Source organism: Gossypium arboreum, chromosome 8, assembly GCF_025698485.1.
Source record: "Gossypium arboreum isolate Shixiya-1 chromosome 8, ASM2569848v2, whole genome shotgun sequence".
Lineage (NCBI taxonomy): Eukaryota > Viridiplantae > Streptophyta > Magnoliopsida > Malvales > Malvaceae > Gossypium > Gossypium arboreum.
Genome location: NC_069077.1, coordinates 135,380,068 through 135,399,975, shown reverse-complemented (window position 1 = coordinate 135,399,975; position 19,908 = coordinate 135,380,068). Strand labels below are relative to the sequence as shown.

At 35.2% G+C, this 19,908-nt stretch overlaps 1 protein-coding gene across 2 annotated transcripts; it reads left to right on the top strand.

Moving 5' to 3' along the window:
* Positions 1-14,073: 14,073 nt before the first annotated feature.
* On the top strand, positions 14,074-18,758 carry LOC108468147 (uncharacterized). 2 transcript variants are annotated; one of them, XM_017769016.2, is made up of 9 exons: positions 14,074-14,343; positions 14,500-14,616; positions 15,183-15,244; positions 15,346-15,582; positions 15,656-15,826; positions 16,003-16,052; positions 16,382-16,511; positions 17,548-17,585; positions 18,268-18,758. In XM_017769016.2, exons 1-9 carry the CDS (start codon positions 14,304-14,306, stop codon positions 18,362-18,364), a joined length of 942 nt encoding a protein of 313 aa, XP_017624505.1. In that variant the 5' UTR covers positions 14,074-14,303; the 3' UTR covers positions 18,365-18,758. The 2 variants fall into 2 exon arrangements, with proteins under 2 accessions (XP_017624505.1, XP_052887475.1); XM_053031515.1 differs by having other exon boundaries at positions 14,079-14,426.
* The last annotated feature ends 1,150 nt before the right edge of the window (positions 18,759-19,908 follow it).

The window sequence follows — 19,908 nt, the reverse complement described above, 5'->3', positions numbered from 1 at the left end:
TAAGGCCCTAGTATATTTCTGATTCTATATCTGAGTGGGCTAAGGCCCAAACTGAATCTGTAATGGGCTTAGGGCCAATCTGTATTTGACTGTACTCTGATGTGGTTGTTTATGCATGTTTTTGTGGGGATCACACACTGAGTTTACGAAAACTCACCCTTTTTGTTTAATCTGTACAAGAAATCCCCAGCCTTGATAGATCAGCACAACGGAGGACTCGATGGTGGAAACTTATATTTAAACTGTTTTGAACTCAATTCCGATATTTATTACTTAATTATTTTCTGGGTTGTTTTGATGTAATTTAGGACTTTATGTACCGTTGGATTTTATTGGATTTTTAAACTGGTTAAGGGGTTTTTAATCAAAAAGACGATTTAACTCGACAATTTTGTTTTTAATATCCACTCTATGTGACAATATCAAATTCGGCCATAACGTCTAGGTTGGGTTTGGGGTGTTACATTTAGTAGTATCAGAGTCAGGTTGTAAAACTCAGCTGTGGTTTTGAGTTTTAAAGAAATGATTTATAAATAAATTTGAAATATTTTTGGAATAAGTATGTGGTACACCAAGTCTTTGGCGTCGATCCTGTAAGTTTTCTGAAATTTGTGCTATTTATTTAGCAATACCGTAGATAGTATATTCTGAAACTACTATAGGTAGTAAACCGTACTGAAAACTGTAGTAAGACTGCGACTTACAAAAACAAGCTCTGAACTTCTGATACTGATTGGCATAAAACATTCATTAATAACTATTAAAATTGTAACTAATCCATAAAATTTGTAATACTGATAAATTTGATTACACAATGAGCGCACGAGGTATCCGCGGGTGTGGTACTAGAGGCCGAGGTAGAGGTCGTAGAGGGGCTCTACCTGAGCCCTCTTCCATGGATAATATACTGAATCTAGACACTAGTGAGAGACGGTATCACCTGTTACAAAGACTGGGTCAGGGTCTCATGATCGTACGGCTGGGGACAACGTACTGTCTCAAGCTATGCTATCGATTTTGGATAGGGTCGCTGGGCCCAACACTAGATCTGGAGGCCGCGATTTGGTTACGGAACGACTCTGATCCAATGGGGGTAAGTTATTCAAGGGTGTCACGGGAGTCGCCCCTAACGTGGCTTAGTATTGGATGGAGGCCATAGAGAGAATTATGGACGACCTGGATTTCATTGTCGAGCAGAAGCTTAAGGGAGTTGTATCTCTACTTCATGATAAGGCGTAACAATGGTGTTTGACCGTTAAAGAGGGCACTCAGCCCGAACGGCTGACGTGGAATCTATTTAAAACGGCCTTCCAGGGTAAATATGTGGGGGCTAGTTATGTCAACCCTAGGAGCCGGGAGTTCCTTAATCTCACTCAGGGAGAGCGTTCTATGGCCGAGTATGAGGTCAAGTTCCTAAGGTTGAGCCGTTATGTTTGAGGCATGGTGGCGACCGAGTATGAGCACTGTGTCTGGTTTGAGAATAGTCTCCTAGATAGTTTGCAAGTTCTGATAGCTCCGCAAAGAGAGCGTGATTTCTCTGCCCTAGTTGAGAAGGCGAAGATCGCTAAAGAGGTAAAGTATACTGAGCGCCAAAATAGAGATAGAGGGAAAAGTAAAAGAGATTTGGAGCCCTCAAATTCTGGGATGAGGCCTTAAAAAAAGGCCAAATCTGATGGGCCATTAAGAGTTGGGCCTCCTGTTCCACCTACTGGGGTGCGTTTTGTGGGCACTATGGTAAACGTCATCCGAGCGAGTGTTAGAGGACTACTGGGGTGTGTTTGAGGTGTGGGTTGACTGAGCACTGTGTTCGGGATTGTCCATTGAGGACCGATCAGATGCAAGCTACGGGTATTGATACTGCGCAGCCACCTAGGGGCCAAGGTCAAGCCAAATGTGGTAACGGCATGGGCCAAGGACAGAGAGCACCGGGGAGAGGTAAGGGACTGACTGAGGCGAGGCAGCCTACTTTGGTTTACGCAGCTTGTCACTGTGAGGACAGAGATACTCTAAACATTATTACAGGTACATGTTTAATATTTGATGTGCCTTATCTTGCATTGATAAACATAAGTTCTACACACTCATATGTAGCTTGTAACATCTTAAAATAAGGCCTAGTTGAAACAGTGGTTTCGGGACCATGAATCTGAGGCTAAGAAAATTGTTTTATTAATATTTTTGGTGTCCTAGCATGATTATATAGATACATGAAAATTTTGGTGAATTAATTTTAGCGATTGTGAGTCCAATTGCGAAAAAATGACTAAATCGCATAAAGTGCAAAAGTCCCGAATTGATAGCTAAAGGCGTCAAATAGCTAGAGAACCTAAATTGGGGGTCTTTAAAGAGCAATTAAACCTTTAAAAAAAGGGTGGCCGGCATTAGTAGCATAGGAGACAATTTTTTGGTTTAGGTAAATTTAGGTGGACTTTTTTACTATAATAAAGAAAAGATGATATCACACTTCATCTTTTCCATTTTTCCACCAAAATTTACAGCAAAGAGGAAGGTTTTTGAAGCTTTAAATTTCAGCAACTCATTACCCACACAAGTAAGTGATTTTCTTGATAATTTTTGTACTTTTAGAGTCCCTATTGCATGGGCTTTCTATTGAAGGGACTATTTTGCAAAATGGTAAAAGTTCTAGGGAGTTGTCATGAAAAGATTTATGAGGTTTTTTGAGTTTTCATGGAATAAAATAAGTCTTTGTGGTTAGATAAACAACTTTTATGAAGGGTGTTACCATGAAAACACCTAATTGAACCATTTTGCAAAGTTTGCAAAATTGGTAAGAAATGTATGATATAGATGGATTTTTAAGATGCCATAAGTATAAATATTATCAGGCTAGGCTTGAATGATTAGAAAATGTGATGAAAATTAAATTACGAGTTCGAGGGAAAAATCGTAATTTTAGCAAGGTTCAGGGGTAAATTGGTCATTTTGCCCTAGGATGAGATAGGGACTAAAAAGGAATTAAATGATGTATTGATATAGTTATTTTACTGATATAAACCCCGAGATACCGAATTCAAAAATTGACCGAGGGAAACGAAAGGTTTCGGAGTGATCAAAACTCAAATCCGAGACGATCACCAGGTAAGTTCGAATAACACGAAGTAGACTTTTAATGTACTTAAAATGTATGTTTTTAATTACATAAATGTTGTGGATGTTTATTGCATGATAATTATTGAGATTTAATGAAGAGAGTAAAATGCGAATAAAAATGTCTCGGTTAAATGAATAAGGTTATTCGATGGAATATCTCGAAAATGAATTGACAGTGAAAAGGATCTAGCCCGGACAGGTGATCCTAAAGTAATCTAGCCTCCCGAAGAATATGTGTACCTTAAGGATTTAGCCCGAACGGGTAATCTGAAGTAGGATCTGAATCTAGCCTGGACTGGTAATTCAGATTCGAGCTCATTAGAGTAAATGTCATTGTAAAGGATTTAGCCTGGACTGGTAATCCCGACATTTACTCTATAAGTTTACACTATGGGGGATTTAGCCTGGACTGGTAATCCCGCCGTAGGAAACGAGGTTCGCAGGAGAGCGTACTTGGAATGATCACTTGTGGGAATTGACGGGAAATGAGATATCTACCAAAAAATTGAGAAATTCAATGGGACTAATATGAGATGTAAATTTGGGGAATAATGATATGATGAGCTCATCTAGATATGTTATTATCTTATAATGCCATGAGACTAACTTAATGGTTCAGTGCAAGTGTTAGGAAATCGATCTTATACTTGTTTGGATTGAGTGCTTATTATGGTTGTATGCTAAATAATCGATAAGTATACTTTCCCGTTATCCAGACTTACTAAGTATGTTAATGCTTACCCCTTTTGTTTTCCCCTATTTTACAGTATTCGTGGACTCTTGAGGATTGGAAGACGGTTAGAGGGTTGATCACACTATGGACTCAATCCCGTTTTAGGTATATAGAAACTTTTATTTTGTTATAATGGCATGTATAGGACTTTTAATTATTTTGCTTGGTATATGTCATTAGTTTAGCCAAAGTAATAGCTCATGAATGTGTTATTAATTCATTTTGTATAAGGCCATGGTTAATGGGTAACATTCATTTTAGGGTTATGAGTTGAAGGTTGTTGCCTCCTTGGTAAATTGAATTATTCTAGTAGTTAGTTGAATTGCCATTTGTTGTGTTTACTTGGTCCCATGTTGCTTGGAATATTGGTATGGTTGAACGCCATGTAGGTTATTGTTAGTAAGAGTAGCTTGAAGGCTTGGTAAATAGCCTATTTTTAGCCACACGGCCTGAGCACACGGGCGTGTGTCTTGACCGTACAACTTCATTTAGATCATGACCAATTAGACAGAGAGCTCCACGGGCTGAGGACACTGGCGTGTCATGGCTGTGTGAAGGACACGGGTCACAGACATGGGCGTGTGCCTCAGCTGTGTGTTTTCCTTGTTTTATAGCCAAGTTGGCAGTATACTCCACGGGCCATAGACACAGGCATGTCCAGGCCGTGTAAGGAACACGGGCCAAGGACACGGGCATATGTCCTGGCCGTGTGAAGTCTGCACTTGATTTTTGAGAAATTGTGAAAATAAATTGGCCACTCGGGTAAGGGACACGGGCATGTCTCTAGGTGTTTAGGCCGTGTGAGACACACGGACCATTAGCATGACCATGTTGTAATAGTCACACGGGCGTGTTGCCCTTCCACATGGGCGTGTTGCCCTGTTTTAAAGGCAAGGTTTTCATGGTTTGTTTAAGGACTCGAGTTGGTCCCGAATAGATTTCTAAGCATGTTTTGGGCCTCGTAAGCCCATATCAGAGATATTATGAATGTTTTTATTTTCCAACAAAATTAAATAGCCGTATTTCTCGAATATCTTTGTATGTACCTAGCAATGCCCCTACTTTGTCCCGATCTTTGGTACGGGTAAGGGGTGTTACATAGCTAGTACTGTGTCTGAGACTTTGGGAATTCCAGTCGAGAGTACTGACAGTGAAGTAACTGTGGTAAGTCCTTTGGGGCAATCTGTCTAGGTTAGTAGATTGTATAGAGACGTTCCACTAGAAGTTCAAGGGACGATATTTTTGGTTGATCTAGCAAAGCTTCCGTTTGGGGAGTTCGATCTGATTCTAAGAATGGACTGGTTGGTTAAATACCGGGTGAGACTGGATTGTGTGACGCAAAGGGTTTTCTTGAAGACCGAGGAGGGCAACGAGGTAGTCGTGATTGGGGAACGACGAGATTATTTGACCAATGTGACTTCTAAGCTGATGGAAGAAACGTTAGTAAGGAAAGGGTGTGAGGCATTATTGGCCTACATCAGTGTTTTTAATTCTGGAAACTTTTCAGTTAAGGACATCAGAACCGCGAGAGATTTTCTAGATGTTTTTTCTGAGGAACTACCGGGGTTGTCTCCGAGCCAAAAGGTAGAGTTCGGGATTGAATTGATTCCTGGTACAGCTCCGGTGTCTATTGCCCCTTACCGAATGCACTGAATGAGCTTACTGAGCTTAAGGCTCAGATTCAAGAACTGTTAGATCGTGGGTTCATTCGTCCCAGTATGTCTCCGTGGAGAGCACCGGCTATGGGACAATGAGGATGTGTATCAACTACCAACAGTTGAACAAGCTAACGATTAAAAATGAGTTCCCACTTCAGAGGATAGATGATCTATTCAATCAATTCAGAGGGGCTTCTGTGTTTTCTAAGATTGATCTACGATCGAGTTACCATCATTTGAGAGTAAAGGAGGCTGACGTGCATAAGACGGCATATAGAACTCGATATGGACATTACGAGTTCCTAGTTATGCTTTTTGGTTTGACTAAAGCACCAGCGGCATTCATAGACTTGATGAACTGAGTATTTCAGCCCTACCTGGATTAGTTTGTAGTGGTGTTCGTTAAAGATATTTTGGTGTATTCTAAGTTTAAGGATGAGCACAATGAGCATCTGAGAGTGGTATTACAGATTCTCCGTGAGAAACAGTTATTTGCGAAGTTCAGCAAGTGTGAGTTCTGGCTTTGAAAGGTAACATTTCTGGGACATGTGGTTTTAACTGAGGGATTCGTATGGATCCTCGTAGGATTAGGGCTGTGGTGAGTTAGAAACAGCCGAAGAATGTATCAAAAATTCATAGTTTCCTTGGGCTGGCAGGATATTATCGACGTTTCGTAGAACGGTTCTTCTTGAACGCCGCTCAGTTGACTAAGCTTCTGCGTAAGGGAGTTCCTTTCGTTTGGACTGAGGTACAGCATGAGAGCTTTGATAAGCTCAAGACTGCCTTAACTTAGGCTCCTGTTCTGATACAGCCTGAACTCTATAGAAACTTTGTGGTACATAGTGATGCGTCACATGTGGGTCTAGGTTGTGTTCTGATGCAAGACGAAAAGTTGGTTGCTTATGCGTCTCGTCAGCTCAAAACACATGAGACTAACTATCCGACGCACGATTTGGAGTTGGCAGCAGTAGTCTTCGCTTTGAAAATCTGGAGGCACTATCTGTATGGTGAGAAGTGTACTATATACACTAATCACAAAAGCCTCAAATACCTCCTCACCCACAAGAGTTGAATCTTAGGCAGCATAGATGGGTTGAGTTGCTTAAAGATTATGATTGAAATATCGAGTATCATCCTAGTAAGGCTAATGTGGTGGCCGATGCGTTGAGTCATAGGGCCATTACCGATCTGAGAGCGATGTTCGCTCGACTTAGTCTCTTTGATGATGGTAGTTTGTTAGCCAAGCTTCAGGTTAAACTGACTTGGATAGATCAGATTAATGGTAAACAATGAGAAGATAAGTCTTTGAGTCTTCGGTTCAGATAGATTGAGAGGGGTGACACGAAAGATTTTGGGTTAAACAGTGATGGGGTACTATGTTTCCGCGGTCGGATTTGTGTACCAAATGATGAGGATTTAAAACAATCGATTCTGAGAGAGGCACATAGTAGCCCCTATGCTATGCATCCCGATGGTAATAAGATGTATCGAGATCTTCGAGAGTTGTACTGGTGACCAGGGTTGAAGCTTGAGGTTACTAATTTCGTTACTTATTGTTTGACTTGTTAGTAGGTTAAGCCTGAACATCAATTACCTTCAGGTTTGCTGCAGCCAGTTAGGATACCGATGTAGAAGTAAGAGCGAGTAACGATAGACTTCGTTAGTGGGTTGCCTCTAACGTCCACTAAGAAGGATTTTGTTTAGGTCATCGTGGATCATTGACCAAGTCCGCGCACTTCATCCCAATCAGGATAGACTTTTCTCTGCAAAAATTGGCCAAGCTCTATATTTCTGAAATAGTGAGGTTGCATGGGGTACCTGTCTCGATCATCTTTGATAGGGATCCACGTTTCACGTCTCAGTTCTGGAAGAAACTTCATGAGGCTCTAGGTTCAAGATTAGACTTCAGTACTGCTTTTCATCCTCAGACAGATGGTCAATTAGACAGGGTGATTTAGATACTAGAGGACATGTTGAGAAGCTGTGTTATCGATTTTTGAGGCAGTTAGGAGGAGTAATTGCCTTTAGCGGAGTTCGCTTACAATAACAGTTACCAGTCTAGTATCCAGATGGCGCCTTATGAGGCCTTGTACTGACGTAAGTGTCGCACTCCCTTATGCTAAACTGAGTTGGGTGAGAAACATATTCTGGGTCCGGAATTGGTTTCTGAGACTGAGGACAAGGTCCGTTTGATTCGAGATCAACTGAAAGCGGCTTCTGATAGGCAAAAGTCATATGCGGATCTGAAATGTCGAGAGATAAAGTATTCTGTGGGGGACTTCGTGTTTCTGAAGGTCTCGCCTTGGAAGAAGGTTTTGAGGTTCGGTCGTAAAGTTAAGTTGAGCCCTCAGTTTATTAGGCCGTACCAGATTCTGAAGCGAGTGGGACTGGTTGCTTATCAGTTAAAGCTACCTCCGGAGCTGGATCACGTTTATAATGTATTTCACGACTCGATACTGAGGCGCTACCATTCTGATCTCACGCATATTGTTCCAGTTGAAGAGATTGAGGTTCGACCAGATCTGACCTTCAAGGAGGAGCCGGTTCAAATCCTGGATCGCAACGTTAAAGCTCTGAGGAGGAAATCCATTCCATTAGTGAAGGTGTTGTGGCGGGATCATAGCACCAAAAAGGCTACGTAGGAATCTGAGGATGCGATGCACCAGTAATATCCTCACCTTTTCTGATCAGATAAATTTTCGAGGCTGAAATTTTCTTTTAAGGGGTAGAGTTGTAACGCCCTAAAAGTTATATTTTCATTTTTGTGAATTTATGACACAAGTGTGTATCTGCTTTAGTGGATAAGTGTTCTGGGTGTGTGTGAGAGGTCCCAAGTTCAAGCCTTATTTTTGGCAAATTTTGGTATTTTTTTTCTAAATAAAGCCTTACCTTGTTCAATAGGCTTATATTTAAGTATTTGTACAAGTATATCAGAATGGGCCTACTGGTCTAGTGGTTGGTGGAGTGTCAGTCTGTGAGAGGTCTTGTGTTCAAATCTCTGTTGTGGCAAGGGTACTTTTTTTTTTGCTACAAAATTCGGCTAGAGTTTGTGTTTGATCAAAAATCTGAGTGGTGGGTGGTTGAGATAGAGTAGGTAGTAGGATTTGGGTAATCAGTTTCCCAAAATTATCTCCCCGAAAAAAAAACTAACATCTTCTCTTCCACTCTTTCTCCCTCTTTTCTTTTTGCTTCTGCTGAATATTCACCTTTCGTGCTGTCAATTTCAGTTCTGCTTTTTGCATACTGCCATTTTTCGCGTCTCTTTACTGTAGTATCTCTAGTACATTATCAGTAAGTTTTGTAAATACAATTTCCTTTTTGGGATGTTGAATTGTTGTTAATGGAGTTCTGAATTATGTTTAAGAGAGGATTAAGGAGTTTGGGTCTTCAATTGGTGCTGTGTAAATGTGAATGCGCCATTGTTTCATTTGGAGGAAAGGGTTGTTGGTGGTTTTCGAGATTGTCTGTTCATGACAATTTGGTCTGATGTTGGTTTAAGTGACTGAAAGTAGGGTTTTCTCAATCGATTATAGGTTCTGGATTGCTCGAGATTACTTTTGCAGCGGAAATACTAGGTGTGTACTCAGAAATGCAAAAAATAAGGTTTCAACGAAAGTCAGAAACCATTTGGTCGACACCACACGGGTATGCAGTCGCCCGTATGGTAGGCCGTGTGATAAGACACGGCCATGTAATGGCTAGAGGAGGTCACGTACGACACATGGGCTCAACTAAATAGGGCATGTGAGATTCTGGGCCAGGCCGTGTGATCCACACGGCCAAGGCCAATTTGGGCCATGTGGGCCACATGGGCATGTGAGCCCATTTTTCTAAAATGATCTGTAAGGTTGCTTGGGTCGCTCAAGTCGACTGGGACCTACTGTACGGTCGGTAAGAGTTACTTGACCCTTGATTCCGTGATCTGATTATGTGATATATGGATTTTAGCATGTTACTCTTAGCATGTATATCGATTCGTACGTAGGATCTGTAAAATTGCATATTTGCATGTCATGTATTGTATGTTGCATTGCATCGGGGTTAGGTTGATATTTTAGAGAAAGTATTCTGAAAGGCTCTTAAGCCTAATATCTGGCAGCTTAGCTGCAATTATCAGATTATGTGCCGTATTTCGGTACAGCATGGTGTGTAGGGATGGGTGGGTCGATTTTATCCCCACATGGTGTGTAGGGTTGGACAGAGATGGTGTGTAGAGGCTGGTGGGTATATTTATGATATTTTGTTTGCATACTGTATCTGATTGGGCTAAGGCCCTAGTATATTTCTGATTCTGTATCTGAGTGGGCTAAGGCCCAAACTGAATCTGCAATGGGCTGAGGGCCAATCTGTATATGACTGTACTCTAATGTGGTTGTTTATGCGTGTTTCTCTAGGGATCACACACTGAGTTTGCGAAAACTCACCCTTTCTATTTAATCTGTACAGGAAATCCCCAGCCTTGATGGATCAGCGCAACGGAGGACTCGACGGTGGTCACTCATATTTAAACTGTTTTGAACTTAATTTCGGTATTTATTACTTAATTATTTTCTGGGTTGTTTTGATGTAATTTGGGACTTTATGGACTGTTGAACTTTATTGGATTTTTAAACTGGTTAGGAGGTTTTTAATCAAAATGACGATTTTAACTCGACAACTTCGTTTTTAATATCCATTCTATGTGACAATATCAAATTCGGTCATGACGTCTAGGCCGAGTTTGGGGTGTTACATTACATAATTATTAAGTTCGGTTAATTTATTGCACAAAAACGCCGGGACGCAGGCTCCCGAAGAGGGAAGCCCAACGAATGTCAGATGCAAAGCCCCGCACCTCATTAAGATCATATTGGCATACTCTCCCAAAAAAAAAAGAGCAGACCCCATTGAAGACGAGAGTAAGGTACAACAAGGCCATTTCTGTCCACCGCCCTTCTCACGGAACCGTACGTGGACGTTACCGCTCATACAGCTCCCAGCCAGCAAGCAGTTAGCCTTCCTCTACAAGGAATGGAAGTGTGGATGAATCGAATTAAATAGAGGAATTCGATTTTTCTTTTCAGCAATAACATGATAAGAGCATCCCTTTCACAAAAACCAACTAAAGCCGGTGTGCTTCTTAATGAGAAGCAAAACCAGAACGCCTAAAAGCATTCTTGAAGATAGGAGGTAGGGTTTTGTCCCTACAAATTGACTGGTTGAAACTTCCAGGAAAAAACTTCGAATGATACTTCCTTCATTGCCCATGTTCGTTACATTGCGTGGGCGATGTTTTCACAGCCAGCAGGGCTTAATTATCCGATTTCGAACCGAATTAACCGATAACTGAAATTCTAAAAAATCATTAACTGACCTTCGACTGAACTAAGTTCGGCCACTGACTGATTAATCAAATTAAATCAGTTTAGTTGATTAATTCGATTTTAACCAAATTTTGAACACCCTTACATATATCAAACATGAATGATATAAATAGTCTTTAAATTTTTATCGATATAAATACATTTTTATTTTTATTTAAAATGAACATTTAATAAATTATGAATAAAATTATGTTAGAACCATAAAAATTAATAAAAATTTAATTCGCCTATATGCTAAATTTCTCAAGTCTTATGGATTTGATCTTCGAAATGAGCATACAACTTTTTAAAGAAAGTGGCTCTCTCTTTTTTAATGATAAGATGTTAGAAAATTTACCATATGTGTAATATGGAGACCATAACTCTAATATGTAACTTTTGCACAATAACTTTAATTTATAGTTAGCCAATCATGAATTAAAAACTAGTTACTTAAGTATATACACTTGTCCAACCATACTTTATTTATTAAGTGAAGCCCAATTAACCTTAATTGTATTAGATCTCTTTTAATTTGGACTAAATATCTTTTATGATAACAAATAATAACATTTAAGTATTCTTATTATATATATATATATATATGTATGTATGTGATTTCTATATTATACAACAATCTCCCATTTGAACCGTAAGCACATACAAATATTTATCACCTTATAATTACATGTTGTAATATAACGTTATTTAGCTCAAAACTTTACTATCATAACCAAAAGTTATTCTGAATAATTTCGTTCATCAATTATGTTAACATAGAATCAAGACGACGATGTAACATATATAGTAACTAAATCCATCCTTAATTACATGTATTAACACAACCAAATAAAATAGATCAAAATAGATGTATAGTATAGAAATTACATGCAATGTAATTTAAACATGTCTTTTTCAATTTGTCATCCTTAAACATTAGTGAGTACCAAAATTGAAATTTAAATAAATAAAAATATATTTTTTGAAAAAAACAACCTTAAAATATTTGTAAAGTGAAATAATAATAAAATGCATCTATAATAAAAATAGTTTAAAATTATGAACTCCCACTAAATTTCAATAACCTTACATGACACCCTCTTTAATAGTGTGATTATGAAAGACACCAGTTGGTAGTACCTTTATAAGTGGATTTACAACTATGGAGTTTATACTAATGAGCTTTATAAACACCACTTTAAATTTTTCTTCAACAACTAAGAACTTAATTTCTATGTGTTTTGATTTTGATGTGTTCTTATTATTATTAGAGTTATTACAGATTTATCGTCACAAAATATTTTAATTGATATTTCTATTCTATCAACAATTCACAATCCAATAATAAATTATGCTTTCTTGTTCTAACAGAATAAGAGTTAATATATCGATGATCTCTAGCTTATTATACCTTGTATTTTCATGAAAAGATAAGTAAAACTTAAATATTAAGAGAAATAATATTTATCTTAATGATAATTAAATTTTATTTATTTATTTTTATGATAATAGTGTTCTTTATAATAAATATTAAAAATAATTTGATGTTAAGATAAATATTTTTAACTTCATGTTATTTATCTTTATGATAAATATGATATTATGTTTCACTTTTGAATTTTAAATTTAAACTATATTTTTAAGGATAAATAAAATATAAATTATTTAAATTAATTTTTATGAAACTTTTAAGTTTGAATTAAATATTAAAATTAATAACTTTAAATTCAGAATTTAAAATAAAATATTAAAATTAAAATTAAAAGTGTGTTATGTGTTTTTCTTGAAATTAAAATAAAAATAGAAAGTTAAAATTAATAAATTAAGTTGACATGAGACCTTACAATATAATATATATATATAATTTATATAATATGAATTCAAATAATATTTACAGTTTTTAATTTTAAAATAATTGTAGAAATGCAAACTACCAACTTCTTAACATATCAGTTAGGTAGTATTTAATAATTTGTAATTTATGAAATCTGAGTGTCGCAGCCATTTTTCGTTTAACAATAAAGATCAATAAAATCCCATCCAGTATAACAATGGATCCACGTTCTAAATTACTTTTTGAACTTTTTAGATTTTCAATATTTTAAATTTTCTAAAATTTTCTTTCTATTTTATGTTTTTATTTTTATTTTAAATATATATTCAATTTTTTAATTCCTTTTTTTAAATATTCTTTTTAAATTTTTATGGTTTTGAATTTTTTAAAAATATTTAAAGATGAAGATATATGACATGTCACTTCTATGTTTGGTCATGCTACTCAGTTGTTTAAAACTAATTGTATTAATTATAAAGATTAATTTATGTAACGGATGTTAACTTTAAGACTTAATATGATAAAAATTTAAGAATTAATTTTAAAAAAATTACCAAATTCAATGACTAACCTATATTAAAACTTATTTGAATAAACTTTTCACTTTTTTATGTATTATTTCTAGGGAAAGAAATCACGATTTGCAATAATATGGTTGATTAAGTTTATATCTACAATTAATCTCCGATAATATGTAAGTTATGGATTTAAGTTTGGACACTAATTTGGGTAATTTTTGTTTCAGTATTTTTTGAAATTTGGAATTTTAGTTTGTATTCAAAATGTGATAGTTAAATTTATTGATTAAATTTTATCATTTTTAAAATTTTATGTAATAAATATAGTCACTTATATAATAATATGTTAGCTTGCTATTTCTATATAATATTTACAAAAAACCATGTCCTTTTAATTATTAAGTTTAACACTTTTTAAGTTAAACTACACTCATGGTCACTTTAAAATAGGGTTTGTTTTATTTTGGTCACTTTAATTTTTTTCAATTTAATCACTCTAAATAAAATAATTGTGCGAATTAATCATTATTGTTAAAATCTCTTTTTCTTTTAATGAATTGCTGACGTAGCACATTAGCCCATTGAGTGACTGATATGTGACATTTTTTTGTTAACTTTTGACTAGAGTTTAGGTATCTCTCTATAAAGTTCAGAGGAAAAAAAAATTGGACTAATTATAGAGAGGTCCTTAAATTTTAAGTAAAAGTTAACAAAAAAATGTCACGTGTCAGTCACTCAATGTGCGAATGCGTCATATTAGCAACCGTTAAAAGAAAAAAAAATTAGTGATAATGACTAAATTCACATAATTATCTTATTTAGAGTGACTAAATTAAAAATATATATATATATACTAAAATAAGACAAACCCTATTTGGAATCACCATGGCTATAGTTTTTTTTTTTTAAGGAAAAACATTTTCCACGAGCGCCATTAACCAAAAATGATCCATGAAAACGGCGCCGTTCTCTATTTGACTAATAAAGACGTTTCAACTCCATTACAAAATCCCTCTTCCAACGGAAACGCCCAACCGTGCGACCTTTTCTGCCCTGAAAACAAAACGGTCGGAAAATTACAAAAAGAGGGGGAAAAAGCAAACAAAAATGGATGGCAATTCGTCTTCTCGAAATTCCTCACTTTCAGGTCGGTTTCAAGTCTCCTTAAATGTTCTCATCTGTTTGGTTACCCAGAAAAAAACAAAAAGAAACTCAAGGAAAATGGCAATGGTGAGTACGAGTTCGTGAATGTTTTTTTCATGTTCGGTTTATTTTTGAAAAATTTTTGAATTTTCCATGGCAGGTGCGTTTAAGTTTAACGAGAAGCGAATTCCGGCATCGTCTCCGTCGGGTGCACTTTATCACTTTGGTACAAGTGGGATCTCCGTCGCAGTCGCCACCGGACTTACTCATCCCCTAGGTTCAATTTTTTTTTATTTTTAATTTATGCTTCGCGCCATTGATCACTTAATGATTAATTCTCTTTTTTTTTCCTTTGATTTGTTAATGGACCTAGAAAGAAATCTAATGAATTAATCAAATCTGATTTTTTTTGGTGGATTGCGCGGTTGCAGTTAATATTAATGTTTAGTTGAAATTTTTTAAAATTGATAGAATTTTTTCTTAAATTATGAAGTGGAATGCCATTAGTGAGAAGTTTCCCATTATTTAGTTTGAATTAGACTAACAATATTGGATAGGATGAAAAAAAAATAAAACACTGTACATGACAGGGAAAAGAATAATGGGCATGTATGAATATGTCAATATATATATAGCACAAATTATTAACACGAGGGAAGTTACATAAATATCCTTCCGTAATTAAAATAAGTTGTATTATTTGAGTGTACTTTAGTTTTTTTTTTTATTTTAACAAAAAACTAATAAAAATATGTATATGGGGATTTGAACTCACATTGGATTAGTAAAACTTCATTTTGATTGAATCTTTAACTAATTCATTTATCTATGCACGTCATGCAGATGTGCTTAAAGTTAGGCTACAAATGCAGCTTGTAGGTCAGAGGGGTCCTTTGATTGGAATGGTATTTAACCAATGCTTTTAGTCTTACTTCCCTGAAGAAGATTTACTGGTTTATAGGATTAAATTGATTCAAAAATTCGATATTTATATGGATATAAACAGGGACCATTATTTGTTCAAGTAATGAAAAATGAAGGACCAAAGTCTCTATATCTAGGATTGGCACCTGCATTGACTAGGTCTCTTCTATATGGAGGTTTACGTTTAGGCTTGTATGAACCATCAAAATATGCCTGTGATAGGGCCTTTGGTTCCAACAATATCTTGTTTAAAATTGCATCTGGAGCATTTTCCGGTGCCATTTCAACTGCCGTCACCAATCCTGTAGAAGTTCTGAAGGTAATGTTACATCATTACATATTCTAATCTTTTAATCTTATTGTGGATCTAAGAAATCGTTTTCTTCCATCAGGTGCGGCTACAGATGAACTCAGATTTGAGACAAAGAGGGCCAATTGCAGAAATGCGCAGGATCGTCTCGAAAGAGGGAATAGGTGCTCTTTGGAAAGGTGTTGGCCCTGCTTCAGTTAGAGCTGCTGCCTTGACTGCTTCACAGCTTGCAACATATGATGAATCCAAGCAGGTAAATATGAAATATGCTGTTTTTTGGTTTGATTTGAAAATCCACAAAGTAATTTCCAAAGTTGTTGGATGATTTATATCGTGTTTGATTTATCATGCAGCGGGAGTGCCTGTGGTCATTTTTCTTACACTTTGCCTTTTCCACTTTTAAAGTTGTATAAAATGCTATTAATGCAGATATTGGTGAATTGGACGCCTCTTGAAGAAGGATTTTACCTGCATCTTACGTATGACACTGCCTATGCTTCTTTTTTCTCATTTCTTTGCCCTTTCCCGTTGACGTAATTGAAAGAACATATGATAAGATAAACTGCAAAATATTGACTGGACTATATGACTTGTTGAAGTTGATATGTTATGGATGAAATTGAAAATTATAGCAAAAAGGAAACATTCGGAAATAGGACATATTACGTCCAGCAAATTTTTGGTTTGAGAGCAAAGAGGGGTTTTAAATTGATACTTTATCTGTCAGCTTAATATTTTAGAATGTGACATTATGTTAGTGAAAGTTTTTCTAACACTATTTATTCCTGGACTTTTGCATCAATTGAAGCTCAAGTACAATAGCTGGCTTGGTGAGCACCCTTATTACGGCACCCATTGACATGGTTAAAACCCGTCTTATGTTGCAACGAGAAAGTGTTGTAGGAAGCTATAAAAATGGATTTCACTGTGCATATCAGGTACTGGGTTGGTTTTATTTCTAGTGGCTTTTTATATATTGCCTTCATCATTGTTGCTATAAGAAGTTGTTTTTGTCATTTCAAGTTTTTTTTTCTTTTTGTATTCTAATTTTCATTTACTTTTATTAGTTTTCTTTGGTGCCATGGACTAGATACATGGTTTTGTGTTCACTAGAACTCATTAAGCATCCAACCTAAAATCAATTGATAATAGGTGGAGGGCTCAACTTGAATATAAGACCACAAGAAATCAATACTTAATAGATGTGAAATAATACTACCTAAGAGTTAAAACTCCGGTCTCATGCAGCTCACCAAGGGCCTATATGTGGCCAACCTCATTGAGATTTGTCAACCTCACATAGGGTTAGTAGGAACAACAGAACACGTCTAGTCTCTAATAGAATTTTATGTATCCAATCTAAACCATTTGGTAACTGGTAGAGGGGCTCAGACCTTAGGAAATTCAATGCTTGATAGAGATATTGGATAATACGACTTAACAATATAGAATTGATGTTGGACCAAAATGAAAGTCACCTTAAGTAGGCCAAGAGAACAATAAATTAATGCCTTCTGCCATTCGCCTTTTAATACGCTAACAGCCTGGTACATGTTAGCCAGAATTTATGTCTTATTACATTGAAATTCACAGCTGCTACACCACAAAGTTATGTCTTCTGTTGTTGTACACTATGGCTTGCTGAACATTCTACTGTTTTAATTATAAGGTCTGAAGTTGGATGTTATGGCATTCCTGAGGGCTTCTACCAAAAACAGAAGAAAATTGCTAAGAATGAGCATGTTGTTATCTTTTGCCCTTACATTTTTGGGGGTGCTGGAGGTCATAGATTATAGATTTAACCTCGTTATAGATGTCGGTTGATATGGACTCCTAGGGTTTGACAAAATTTATCTACGAGTTATGCTATTTCCTACACTTTTGCTTTATTTTAAACTTTTTATGGTGACCTTTAATTATAAATACACAACTAGACTGATGTTCTTTCCAATTCATCTCCGTTCCTGGTTTCAGGTTCTTCGTACAGAAGGCCCCAGAGGACTATATAAAGGGTGAGATTTACATAAGTTTCCATTCTTTCTTTTTTCCTTTTTGATGCTTGCATTGTAAATTTGCGGTCAATAGAAATAAATGCATTATCCATATAGCATGTAGGCCAGAAGCCGCAGAGTTAGTTGCTGGGCATTCATTGTTAAGACATATATTCATGTTCTGATTGTCATTTTCTTCTTAAAAGTTCTTGTTGCTTGTATATATTTGAAAGGGATAGGTGATAACTTCAATGGACTAATGAGCTCAGTGAATCTGTATAGATTTTTTCTTTTGATCATGCTGGGATGGTGTAGGGTTGCTAGAGTTTGAACCTATATTGCTTCGACCTTCCGTTTTTCTTTAAATACTCATGTCTAACACTAGTTCTTGATACATTTGAGCATGAGTATGAGAATATGGCACTCCAAGGGCTCTCGAAAAACATGGAAAAACTTTGAAAAAAATTTTGAACATACCTGAGCCCAACACTCACACTATAGAGTCCAATTCGCATAGGTTTAAGCTCTAGAGGTTGTGGTAGAAGATTGTTAATAATTCTTAGCAATGCTATGAGGAGGTTGTTAACTATCAAAAGCTCATAAGCATCTTGCCACTAAGTTAAGAGGTTGTTAGCTTATCCTCGTTTTCCCCATTGATGTTAACGTGCTAAAGTCGGGATATCGATCTTTACATTTTCACCAGGGGCTTTGCCATTTTTGCGAGATTGGGTCCACAAACTACGATTACCTTTATACTCTGTGAGAAACTGCGCAAGCTTGCAGGATTGAATGCAATCTAGTGGTTCGGATAGTTCATATTTAACTACAATATTAGCTGTCTTTGATGATATGGGAAATGCTACAAAGCTGTCCTTCATTGCCAACAAAGCCCATTTTGAAGGAAGGTATGATTTTAATCTAAATTTGTCTTCATTCTTTTGGTAAGAATTCAATTTTATCAGTATTCAATAAGCATGGGAAACCAATTTTTTAGGTTTAGCCACACTTGGAAATTGGCTAGAACTTTATCATTCATAAAATTGTTCATCAACCTGATGAATTGTTTGTATAATTACTTATTCTTTTGCCCATCAAATCTTTTGGGTTTACTTATAGTTGGGAGAATTTGATTAAAGACTGGTAACTTGTCTTCCAACTTTTTTAAAAGTAGCTATGTTCTATATTTGTGTTTTACGTATGGGCATCATCTTTTAAAACTTAAAAAAAAAAAAAAAAAAAAAAAAAAAGAAGAAGAAGAAGGTAAACTACGTCCGTAGTTGCTCAATTTTTAATGCATTTATTTTGGTCATTTAAATTTTAGGGTGCTTTCACCCAAACATTAACTAACAGCGGTTAACTGCATATTTTAGGTCGCCCACGTAATGTTTGCATTTTCGTTTTGATTACTAAATTTTAGTTCATTTTCATTTTAGTTACTTGAAAAATATTTTTTAAATATTGAGTTGGGGTAAAATAATACAAAATGTAGAAACTAAAATAATACATATAAGTTGTCAAATTGTATTTATTTATTCCATTGTTGAAAATTTTAAATTTAAATTTTGAAAAATAAATTTTAAATATTAAAATTCAAAATTATAGTAACAAATTGGTTTATATTATCAATAGTTAAAAAATTTTAACATTTTATTTAATTTAATTTATTTAATTTATTTTAATGTTTTGAAATTATTTGCAAAAGCCATAAATAAAAATTATTGTTTAATAGTTTCCTACAAAACTCAAATTTCTTTTTATTATATAATATTGATTCCATGTTAAACTAAAAGTAAAGAAAAATATTACAATTAATTAACTTAAAAGAAGAACAAGCAATCAGTTTAATTAATTGCAATGATTTTCCTTTAGCTTAGCATGGAAGATTCAAGATTAGATACTAAAAAATTAAGTTTCATAGACAATTATTAAATGAATTATTTAAGTTGATTTTGTTAAAGATAATCAAGAAATACAATAAATTAAGATTTAAAAGAGATTAAATTATTTAATTTTAGTATTATATTAACAAATTGATTGACATCATCAATGAATAAAATTTTCAACAAATTTATCCAATTTATTTTGATGTTTTAAAATTTAAATTTTCAATATAAAAATTTAAAAATTTTGACAATAGGATAAAAAAATACAATTTGATAATTTATGTGTATTATTTTAGTTTCTACTACTTTTTACTTTAATCCTTGATTTTTTACCCAATCAATACTTAAAAATTAAGTGATTAAAATGAAAGTATTTTAAAAATAAAATGATAAAATAAAAGTGTCCTAAAACTTAAGTAGTTTAAAAAATTAAATATGATTCATTCAAACAAATTAATACA